This window comes from Agrilus planipennis, unplaced genomic scaffold (assembly GCF_000699045.2).
Source record: "Agrilus planipennis isolate EAB-ADULT unplaced genomic scaffold, Apla_2.0 scaffold4, whole genome shotgun sequence".
In the NCBI taxonomy this organism is placed as follows: domain Eukaryota; kingdom Metazoa; phylum Arthropoda; class Insecta; order Coleoptera; family Buprestidae; genus Agrilus; species Agrilus planipennis.
The window spans coordinates 1,728,410-1,741,065 of NW_020442463.1; the positions used below are offsets into that span (position 1 = coordinate 1,728,410).

The 12,656-nt window shown below is 33.7% G+C and overlaps 1 protein-coding gene across 4 annotated transcripts in view; it reads right to left on the reverse strand.

Moving 5' to 3' along the window:
* LOC108735988 overlaps positions 1-12,656 on the reverse strand; it is an 84,313-nt gene that overhangs the window by 3,608 nt on the left and 68,049 nt on the right. For 3 of the 4 annotated variants that reach the window (XR_003232414.1, XR_003232412.1, XR_003232413.1), the window contains 3 exons: positions 11,821-12,081; positions 8,912-9,080; positions 4,459-5,017 (listed from right to left, as the gene is read on the reverse strand). Coding sequence is in view for 1 of the 4 variants with exons in the window: in XM_025980872.1 (XP_025836657.1) it covers positions 4,863-5,017; positions 8,912-9,080; positions 11,821-12,081 (585 nt within the window). In the remaining 3 variants the exon portion in view is untranslated. The remainder of the gene's footprint in view (positions 1-4,458; positions 5,018-8,911; positions 9,081-11,820; positions 12,082-12,656) is intronic. The other variant, XM_025980872.1, reaches the window with a different exon arrangement.

Below are 12,656 nucleotides of genomic sequence, written 5' to 3' on the forward strand. Positions count from 1 at the left end.
TCTACTTTATTTCTGTCCCCACACATGTTATAAATTAATTTTTAATTTTTCCCTCATCACTGTATTCTATGTAAAAAAAGTGCTTGAAGAACGTAAATATTGTTTTCTTTTAATGTTACAAACAATCGAGATATGGACATGTAGCCGAAATCCAAAATTTTTAACTTTTGTTCATAATTCGAAAACAAAAGAGGATAGCAAGTTTTTGAAAATACCAGTTTTGTCTCAAAAAAAAAAGAAAAAGAAGCCGCTATTAATTTTATTTTCCTTTGTAGTTACTGAGTTTTCCTATACAATTCATACATTCTTGATAGATCTTAATCACTATATAATTAAAAAATGGCTTTAACGACTGAATACTTGTTGTAATGACACTTAAATGATTACACAAACGTCGATGATGTTAAACAAAAACTTTTTGTTTGTATTTACTGTAAAAATAATGCATGTCGGATTCAAATAATCAAACGTTATTATTATAATTCTTCTAAGGTCCTAAGCTATTACTCCACAAACGAAACGAGTTTTTTTTTATTACTGCCAATAGGTCAGATGCGGCCTTAATTTTGTCTAGACACACATCCACAAACATTTAATTAAGAAACTTTAGTTTCCGACGAAGCTACGCGTCCCAATAAATATTGCTGTCTATGGAACACGAACGTAAATCTTATACAAGGCAGTAAAATTTCAGCATTAGTAACACAAGAATTCACACCTGGCCTACATAAATTGCCGTCTATTGCTTAAAGCATATTTATCGTTAAGCTCAATATGTCAGTAGCAGATGCGCAATTTATGGCCTACCTGTAATCAAGTATTGGATCCAGTGTGATACATTTCCACTGAAGCTGATCTTTCTCTTGCGATACAGACGCATCGAAACCTAAATACTTGATTTCCTTTGCGTTTTTACCCCATTTCCAGTTCATTTTGGTCCAGTCGTATAAACCTCCTATCCATCTTTCGTCTTTAGCTGAAATGGTTAAAAGTAAATTGTTATTACTAAACTAAACAGTTTTGTTGTTCATCCCAAGATAAAAAGGTTCAGTCTCTCAGAGTGTTTGAAAGCGAGACCCGAGTCTCCGTTTCTCATCGAGTCTCTCTGGTGTCGCTGAGAGAGACTCGAGTCGCTCATAGAGAGATCCTCATTTCGTATCCAGTCTCTGAACGAGAGATTCAAATCTCTGAACGAGAGACTCGAATCTCTCAATAAGTGGTGTCTCGATAGACATGTTTAAAATTTTCTAAGTTCAACATATTTCAGAGATCCCAGTCTTTCTATGAGAGACTCAAGTCTCTCAATTTTTCAGTTTTATTCATTCAGTCTTTCTGTGAAAGACTCGAATTTCTGAAATAACATTTTTATCGTTCGAGTCTCTCATACAAAGACTGTGAGAGATCCATAAAAACACCTAGGCAATAACTGAGAGACTGTGAGAGACGCTCTCAGAGACGCTGAAAAACTCTAAAAGACTCTGAGAGACTGGCGAGAGACTGAAAATGTTTGTCTAGGGATATTAATAGGAAATTGCGTGGATTCTGCTACGATTGCTTACTATACTGAAACATTTAGGACATTAAAGAATTGTAGAGGCGTATTAACTAATATATTTTAATTATGCAAGTGCTTTCTAAGAAATTTATTTTTACTGTTATAGCCAACCATAAAAATTTCACAACGCCAGGACTCATTATAATAGGGAACAATTCGGAATTTTGTCAATGCTTACTTTAGTGCATGGAAAACTACGCATATGCTAACTACGAGGGATGTTTCCAAAGTTCTGGGAATTGTGCTATAATTAAATTTCACAAACCTTATAGGCAATGTAATTGGTGCCAGACAAGTCTTGACATGTTTATGTAACTATCTAGTGCAATATTGACTGATATAAACGCATTTTCATAGTACTGTTTTTGTAACAATAGAAGATGTAGTAAAATCTCAAAGAGCAATAATTTTCTTTTTGTGGAAAGGTGTGAAAACATCAGAAATTATTTAGGGTCTGCAAGGAGTATTTGGTGAGTCCGCAGAATTCGGTGTTTATCGGTGGATAGATTGTTTTAATCTGACTTGCTAGATATCTAAAATCAGCGACTTCTAATTTTTCGTGTCCTATCTTTATATTCGCTCTTTCCCTACTTTTTCTTGCCTTACATCATCATCATAAGGTCGTCAGTCCTAAGACTGACTGGACACGTACCTCGACTCTTTCCTATCCTGAGCTAAACTTGGCATTTCCCTAAAACTAGAACAACTCACATCCTACATCACACAACTATTTGCGAATAGTAATCTAACCTAGGTCTACCTCTACCCCTCCTAACTCTTGTTTCTGCCTCTAATATGTCTCTGACCAGACCTTCATGCTTGAGACTACCAACCTAGCAACCTATCTCGCCTATTTTTTATTGACTTCCATAGAGTCATCTGTTCTCCTATTCTTTCTAATACCTCTTCATTTCTAACCTTTTCTACCCACGTTATCCTCATCATTCACCTATAACACCACATTTCGAAGGCTTCTTACCTTTTCTTTTCCGCCGCGCTCACTGTCCATGTTTTACACCCGTACAACGCCGCGCTCCAAATATACACCTTTAACAATCTCTTCCGAATTTCTAAATTAACCGTTTGTGAGCATAGAAGTGACTTCCCTTACGTGCCACTATTTTTTTTTTACTTTTATTTATTTTCATATAATACCGTTTTGTCAATACCACTTCCATTTTATTTAAAGCTATCTCTACGTCCTCCTTGCTAGATGCTAATACTGCTATATCATCTGCAAAGGGGATACTATTGCTTTAAGTTTCAAATTGCTTATGCCTATAACAATAATAGACGGAGCCTTCCTTACAACGGCATACCATCTTTTCAAAACAGTTCACACCTTTTTGAGCATACGGGATGTAGTTATGTGGGTAATTTAGACTGTATAAAAATATTTAGATGACATAAATTACCGGAGCTGTATTCGGGGTGGTGTTTATTGTTTTAAAATAGACAGTTTAGAACTTAAATTTTATTAGCTACTGTCGGGAATGAGGCGGTAGCACATCCGCTAGAAGGTGACACGTTTGTTTACTCATTAACTTTTACTTTTAAAACAATAAAGAACCTCTAGGTTATCTAAAAATAAATCGAGCTGATTGTGTAAATGCATTATAGCATGTCTACTATACCCACTATGCCTGACTCTGTTCAAGTTAAGAAATAATTTCATATTGTATTTGCTATTTATCAAAGAGGTGGTTTATTGCAAAAACAACATAAATTGTTTTCGTTTTCTCATTGGATTTGTGTGATTAAAAAGTAAAAAAGAATTACAATTATAGGCCGTCCATAAATAAATAAGATGTTTTTTATAAATTGTAGATCCTTTCGACCCCTATACATAAGAAATCGGAAGATTCTTCACCACCCCTTACTATTTCGTATCATCCTGTAAAAGAAATTCATTTTTCAAGTGACTTTAAGAAAAGAAGGTTCTCAATTCGATTCAATTTTTCAGCGTATGTTTCGTGATTGTTGAATCAACTTTAATATTCTTTTTTGATTCAGTAAGCAATACCTTAACGGTGGTCCTATTTAAATTTGAAATCAATATTACACCCCCTAAGTTAATTTACGATAAAATGTTTGTTATTTGTATATATCCATAGACGGTGGTACGCTGTCAATTACTTATATATATTACAAGTTTTCTTACCTAGAGGCACCCTTTTCAACAATCCTTTGATATTGTTATCCTGGTTTATGTTTCTTATCATCGCAAGGGTCCCTTTTAATTTGATACAGTCATCGAAGGCTGTTCGCCAAGGAACTGCCTCAGTGCTGAAGTAGTAGCAGTTTTGGTTTATCCTAAGAAAATTGGGAGGGCAGACATACATTTGACTGCACTTGTCATTTTTTGTGTTATTTAAACTTGCTATTGAATTACTCGATACATCGTTCGTTTGATAAGCTGCTCCTGAAAAGAAATTANTCAAACTATTAGTCAGTATTGTATTTTTATATATTACAAATTTCAAAAATGGTTCTCAGTACGTAGTGCAGGTGGCAGCACACATGATAATAATAAGATAAATGAATTAATCGTATGATTACAAGTAATCATGGATTATAATTTTGTTCCATATTAATTTTTAATCAAACTATTAGTCAGTATTGTATTTTTATATATTACAAATTTCAAAAATGGTTCTCAGTACGTAGTGCAGGTGGCTGCACACATGATAATAATAAGATAAATGAATTAATCGTATGATTACAGGTGATCATGGATTATAATTTTGTTCTATATTAGTTTATATTAATTATCCAACAAAAAAATTGAACATGTTCATTCTAGTTGATAGGTTTTTATTNATCTAGGAAGTCAGATAAGTCAAGACGGAAGGAGTAGTGGGGATATAAAGTAGAAGATAGCCCACGGTCGTGTCGCTTTTAATGTTCGGAACGAACTGTCTATGTATGTATAAAAACAATAAATGATAATCACAAGCACTCATTTAACTGATAAAAAGTTCTTCCGTAAGAACTCTGGGTTCCGACTGTCCGTTCGGTAACTTCTCGTAATAAATAACGGATTTTAAGTTTTCTGCAGAAGCGCTATTGCTTTCAATTGACTTTATGTTTTTTCTTTTCTTTCTGCCGAACTTTGTTACTGGCATTTCGTATCTCGTTCCATTATAGTAGACTGGACATCGAAGATTTCTTTTATTTTTTCGTTTCTTTTTGCCTCCATTCTTCTTTCCTCTACGCCTGTCGACTACAGTTTCATTTCGTCTGGCGAATGCAGTATCTTGGAGATTGGAATTGTATCTCCTGCTTGTTTTCAGTTCCTCTGGAAAATCTTCGGTTAGATTGGGAGCCAATACTTCATTCATTTTGTTATTTTTATTTGCGTTGAATTTCTTTATGAACTTCTTCCTTTCTGACTTCGGTATCTTCGCTATCCTTGTTTGACAAATGTAATGTTTGTTTTCAAAGCAAGATCGGGCGTTCCACCTGTAAGACAGAAAAAAACATAAACGTATTCTTTTTTCAAAAATTGGATAAAATTACATTTGTTATTACACCTCCGTAACCGAAAATGTCTATATAAAGATTAACTTTAAGTTAGGCTGGAGTAATGTTTATTAGTTAAGTAGCCAGTTGTTAATATAAACTGACAAATTTTAAAATGAAATAACAACAATTAGGTTTCACCTTCTACAACTGTTTCTCAAGGTAGATTGTAATACTCTTTGTAATATTATTTGCAGAGATGTGATTTATTTGAAATACTTGCATTAAAATGCAAATACAAAATAAAAAATTACCTATTTTTATCTTGCGTTTAAATACTTTTTTGAGAAAAGCATTTTGTATTTTATTTAAAATACTTTTTTAATTTCTATTTTCTATTTGTAAAATAAATACATTTCTGTCGTTAAAAGTTTTGCTAGTATCACCGATCAAAAATTATATAAAATGATGAATGAAAGTTGCCCACAATGGCTTTTGAAGGTATTAGAAGCTTAAAAAGGGGACAATGAGACATTTCATGAATGCCTTCTAATTCTTTAACTGAAGAGAGCCCAAAAAATTCTAAACTCCTTGAAAATGGAAAATCTAAAATATTGGATCGATATTGTTTTCCGAGTTCAATGTCATGGTCCATTTGAAATTCTAAATGGATATCGGCATCTGCCGAATCAGCACTTATCGTACCTTTAGCAAGAAACAACGAAATTCTATGAACTACAACAAAACAGCCCGCAAAGCAATATCAAATTGATGTACACCAGCTGTGTAAAACTGAAAACTGCAAGTGATTGTGGTGTATTAATAAATGCCTATAATCCAAAATTATTAGAAAACGATTCGAAAAACTTAACTTATTAGATGAACGCAAAGCTAAAGAAACTATGGATTCCATTTTTTTCTCTCATTACANTCAAACACTTTTCTAAAGTGCATTTTATGTATTGGCACTCCCCACTCTCATGGCGTGTTCCATATAAGTAGGTAGGTACATTGTTTACAATTAAAAACAGTAATTACTTTAAATAATTTTTTGTGTTTTATCACCTACATGCATAGCTAACTTAATAATAAAAATCATTTTCTTTTTGTTTACGAGACAAAGGTTGTGATAGATGATAAAATATATTATTAAGGACTAAAAGCTTTAACAATTCTGTAAAAACGAGATCACTTTAACATAGCAAAGGATAATCGAATTATGGGTCATTATTCTTGAATATTCTTGGTGGATGGTTTTCATACAAAAGAAATTTTCGAGGGAATTAATTCTAAACGAAACAGTGGTCGTAAACGCAAGTGGAACAAATGAAAATAAATTGAAGGCATCTGCAACGATTTAACTGACGGCACTCGGCAGTATCAAATTATTTTGAATGTCGGAAATGATTTCATCATAACAACAAATTGACTTCATTTAATAGGAACTAAATGTATAAGGTTGATAATAAATGAAAATTTTTTTGTTCAAAAACAATTATTTTATACCGTTTTAAGAATATAAAGATAGGAGAAGAAAAATTAGAAGAAGTGGCTGATTTTAGATATCTAGGAAGTCAGATAAGTCAAGACGGAAGGAGTAGTGGGGATATAAAGTAGAAGATAGCCCACGGTCGTGTCGCTTTTAATAAAAAGAAGTCACTTCTATGCTCGCGAACGGTTAATTTAGAAATTCGAAAAAGGTTGTTGAAGGTGTATGTTTGGAACGTAGCGTTGTACGGGTGCGAAACATGGACAGTGGGCGCGGCGGAAAAGAAAAGTTTAATAGTCTTCGAAATGTGGTGTTATAGGCGAATGATGAGGATAACGTGGGTAGAAACGGTTAGAAATGAAGAGATATTAGAAAGAATAGGAGAACAGAGCACTCTATGGAAGTCAATAAAAAATAGGCGGGATAGGTTAGTAGGACACATTCTCAGGCATGATGGTCTAGTCAGAGACATATTAGAGGCAGAAACAGGAGTTACGAGGGGTAGAGGTAGACCTAGGTTAGATTATTGTTCGAAAAATAGTTAAGGATGTGGGTTGTCCTAGTTTTAGGGAAATGCTAAGTTTAGCTCAGGATAGGAAGGAGTAGAGGTGCGTGTCCAACCAGTCTTAGGACTGACGACCCTATGATGATGATGATGATACCGTTTTAAAGTTTTAAGTGTTATGTTAGGCTTTTGATTATATTCTATAAAATTCTTTAGTTTAGATAACGAAATAAATAAATATTTAACTCTTCTAATCGAAATAAAAAGTTATTATAATTGAAAATAAACTGACTTCGCATTACCGACAAGGAAAACTTTAGGTAGGGGCAACCACTTCGTTCTATGGGGTTTTTGAAAATGCCCCCTTAAAGGGGTGAAGAAGAAATACAGAAGCCAGAGATTTTCGACATTCTGGAGTCAAATGACTATGAAGATGCTGAAAAGGGATTGAAAATTCCCTCTTAAATGGATGAAAAAGAAGTCATGTAGAAGCTAGATCCTTTCGACTTTCTGGAATTAAGTGACTATTAATATGCCTCAAAGTGATGGAAAATTTCCTTTTAAAGGGATGAAGAAGAAGTCATATGGAAGCTAGAGATTTTCGACTTTCTGAAATTAAGCGACTATTAAGATATCTAAAAGGGATGGAAAATTCCTTCTTAAATGGGTGAAGAAGAAGTCATATAGGGGCTAGATACATATTTTTGATATTCTGGAATTAAGTGACTATTAAGTTGCCTAAAAGGTATGGAAAATTCCCTATTAAAGGGATGAAGAAGAAGAAGTCATATAGAAGCTAGAGATTATGAAGTGCTATGCACTATTGATTTAGGTTAGGTTAGGTTATCCCGCTTCCCCGCACTTTTACTCACTTAACCTGTATTCTTTCACGCTTATTCATACCATCTCTTCCTTCTTGCTCACTCATACTTTAACATAATTCTTAGTTTCTACAATAACATCAGGCAACCAACATTCTAAGTTACTGGACTCAAACTATCTACCCTAATCCCTAACCGTATAATACGCTAAATACTTATTTTAACGCAAAACAAACTTTTAAAATTCCTCCGTCATTAGGTATACATTTTACACTACTTTATTTCTGTCCCCACACATGTTATAAATTAATTTTTAATTTTTCCCTCATCACTGTATTCTATGTAAAAAAAGTGCTTGAAGAACGTAAATATTGTTTTCTTTTAATGTTACAAACAATCGAGATATGGACATGTAGCCGAAATCCAAAATTTTTAACTTTTGTTCATAATTCGAAAACAAAAGAGGATAGCAAGTTTTTGAAAATACCAGTTTTGTCTCAAAAAAAAAAGAAAAAGAAGCCGCTATTAATTTTATTTTCCTTTGTAGTTACTGAGTTTTCCTATACAATTCATACATTCTTGATAGATCTTAATCACTATATAATTAAAAAATGGCTTTAACGACTGAATACTTGTTGTAATGACACTTAAATGATTACACAAACGTCGATGATGTTAAACAAAAACTTTTTGTTTGTATTTACTGTAAAAATAATGCATGTCGGATTCAAATAATCAAACGTTATTATTATAATTCTTCTAAGGTCCTAAGCTATTACTCCACAAACGAAACGAGTTTTTTTTTATTACTGCCAATAGGTCAGATGCGGCCTTAATTTTGTCTAGACACACATCCACAAACATTTAATTAAGAAACTTTAGTTTCCGACGAAGCTACGCGTCCCAATAAATATTGCTGTCTATGGAACACGAACGTAAATCTTATACAAGGCAGTAAAATTTCAGCATTAGTAACACAAGAATTCACACCTGGCCTACATAAATTGCCGTCTATTGCTTAAAGCATATTTATCGTTAAGCTCAATATGTCAGTAGCAGATGCGCAATTTATGGCCTACCTGTAATCAAGTATTGGATCCAGTGTGATACATTTCCACTGAAGCTGATCTTTCTCTTGCGATACAGACGCATCGAAACCTAAATACTTGATTTCCTTTGCGTTTTTACCCCATTTCCAGTTCATTTTGGTCCAGTCGTATAAACCTCCTATCCATCTTTCGTCTTTAGCTGAAATGGTTAAAAGTAAATTGTTATTACTAAACTAAACAGTTTTGTTGTTCATCCCAAGATAAAAAGGTTCAGTCTCTCAGAGTGTTTGAAAGCGAGACCCGAGTCTCCGTTTCTCATCGAGTCTCTCTGGTGTCGCTGAGAGAGACTCGAGTCGCTCATAGAGAGATCCTCATTTCGTATCCAGTCTCTGAACGAGAGATTCAAATCTCTGAACGAGAGACTCGAATCTCTCAATAAGTGGTGTCTCGATAGACATGTTTAAAATTTTTTAAGTTCAACATATTTTAGAGATCCCAGTCTTTCTATGAGAGACTCAAGTCTCTCAATTTTTCAGTTTTATTCATTCAGTCTTTCTGTGAAAGACTCGAATTTCTGAAATAACATTTTTATCGTTCGAGTCTCTCATACAAAGACTGTGAGAGATCCATAAAAACACCTAGGCAATAACTGAGAGACTGTGAGAGACGCTCTCAGAGACGCTGAAAAACTCTAAAAGACTCTGAGAGACTGGCGAGAGACTGAAAATGTTTGTCTAGGGATATTAATAGGAAATTGCGTGGATTCTGCTACGATTGCTTACTATACTGAAACATTTAGGACATTAAAGAATTGTAGAGGCGTATTAACTAATATATTTTAATTATGCAAGTGCTTTCTAAGAAATTTATTTTTACTGTTATAGCCAACCATAAAAATTTCACAACGCCAGGACTCATTATAATAGGGAACAATTCGGAATTTTGTCAATGCTTACTTTAGTGCATGGAAAACTACGCATATGCTAACTACGAGGGATGTTTCCAAAGTTCTGGGAATTGTGCTATAATTAAATTTCACAAACCTTATAGGCAATGTAATTGGTGCCAGACAAGTCTTGACATGTTTATGTAACTATCTAGTGCAATATTGACTGATATAAACGCATTTTCATAGTACTGTTTTTGTAACAATAGAAGATGTAGTAAAATCTCAAAGAGCAATAATTTTCTTTTTGTGGAAAGGTGTGAAAACATCAGAAATTATTTAGGGTCTGCAAGGAGTATTTGGTGAGTCCGCAGAATTCGGTGTTTATCGGTGGATAGATTGTTTTAATCTGACTTGCTAGATATCTAAAATCAGCGACTTCTAATTTTTCGTGTCCTATCTTTATATTCGCTCTTTCCCTACTTTTTCTTGCCTTACATCATCATCATAAGGTCGTCAGTCCTAAGACTGACTGGACACGTACCTCGACTCTTTCCTATCCTGAGCTAAACTTGGCATTTCCCTAAAACTAGAACAACTCACATCCTACATCACACAACTATTTGCGAATAGTAATCTAACCTAGGTCTACCTCTACCCCTCCTAACTCTTGTTTCTGCCTCTAATATGTCTCTGACCAGACCTTCATGCTTGAGACTACCAACCTAGCAACCTATCTCGCCTATTTTTTATTGACTTCCATAGAGTCATCTGTTCTCCTATTCTTTCTAATACCTCTTCATTTCTAACCTTTTCTACCCACGTTATCCTCATCATTCACCTATAACACCACATTTCGAAGGCTTCTTACCTTTTCTTTTCAGCCGCGCTCACTGTCCATGTTTTACACCCGTACAACGCCGCGCTCCAAATATACACCTTTAACAATCTCTTCCGAATTTCTAAATTAACCGTTTGTGAGCATAGAAGTGACTTCCCTTACGTGCCACTATTTTTTTTTTACTTTTATTTATTTTCATATAATACCGTTTTGTCAATACCACTTCCATTTTATTTAAAGCTATCTCTACGTCCTCCTTGCTAGATGCTAATACTGCTATATCATCTGCAAAGGGGATACTATTGCTTTAAGTTTCAAATTGCTTATGCCTATAACAATAATAGACGGAGCCTTCCTTACAACGGCATACCATCTTTTCAAAACAGTTCACACCTTTTTGAGCATACGGGATGTAGTTATGTGGGTAATTTAGACTGTATAAAAATATTTAGATGACATAAATTACCGGAGCTGTATTCGGGGTGGTGTTTATTGTTTTAAAATAGACAGTTTAGAACTTAAATTTTATTAGCTACTGTCGGGAATGAGGCGGTAGCACATCCGCTAGAAGGTGACACGTTTGTTTACTCATTAACTTTTACTTTTAAAACAATAAAGAACCTCTAGGTTATCTAAAAATAAATCGAGCTGATTGTGTAAATGCATTATAGCATGTCTACTATACCCACTATGCCTGACTCTGTTCAAGTTAAGAAATAATTTCATATTGTATTTGCTATTTATCAAAGAGGTGGTTTATTGCAAAAACAACATAAATTGTTTTCGTTTTCTCATTGGATTTGTGTGATTAAAAAGTAAAAAAGAATTACAATTATAGGCCGTCCATAAATAAATAAGATGTTTTTTATAAATTGTAGATCCTTTCGACCCCTATACATAAGAAATCGGAAGATTCTTCACCACCCCTTACTATTTCGTATCATCCTGTAAAAGAAATTCATTTTTCAAGTGACTTTAAGAAAAGAAGGTTCTCAATTCGATTCAATTTTTCAGCGTATGTTTCGTGATTGTTGAATCAACTTTAATATTCTTTTTTGATTCAGTAAGCAATACCTTAACGGTGGTCCTATTTAAATTTGAAATCAATATTACACCCCCTAAGTTAATTTACGATAAAATGTTTGTTATTTGTATATATCCATAGACGGTGGTACGCTGTCAATTACTTATATATATTACAAGTTTTCTTACCTAGAGGCACCCTTTTCAACAATCCTTTGATATTGTTATCCTGGTTTATGTTTCTTATCATCGCAAGGGTCCCTTTTAATTTGATACAGTCATCGAAGGCTGTTCGCCAAGGAACTGCCTCAGTGCTGAAGTAGTAGCAGTTTTGGTTTATCCTAAGAAAATTGGGAGGGCAGACATACATTTGACTGCACTTGTCATTTTTTGTGTTATTTAAACTTGCTATTGAATTACTCGATACATCGTTCGTTTGATAAGCTGCTCCTGAAAAGAAATTATTTAACACATGAATACCTATGCGAGGATATTGGTATACAGGGTATACCAAGAAAATCTATCGCTAAAACTTTTAAATTTCAATTTAATGTATGACCGACTTAATATTTAAAAATAATTTACAAAAATCAGTGACATTTTCTTAACGGTGTATGATACGTACAGAGTGGGGTGCTCCAAACAAAATTTTTAATTGTTTTTCTAACTCTTACCCCCTCAAATGTTTCTATTTGATGTAAAAAAATCCTCGCCAAACATGAGCCCTATAGCTCAAATCTAAGGGGTCGCTATTTTTATTTTAGTTTCCCATTTATTTAACACAGGAAAAATTCTTTTATGTTTTAAATTGAATTTACACATAATTTACGCAATTTTATCCAAAAAACCGTTTCATATTCTCAAAGTAGAGTCTTTGAGCTTTACAAAACTCTAAGACAAAGTATGATTATCTTTACAAATTGACTAGTTACAGCCATTTAAAAATTACTAAATTTTGAAATTTGAAAAAATAGCTTGCAATTATTTTTTTTTTCATAATTGGAGTTAGTTTTTTTACTTAATCT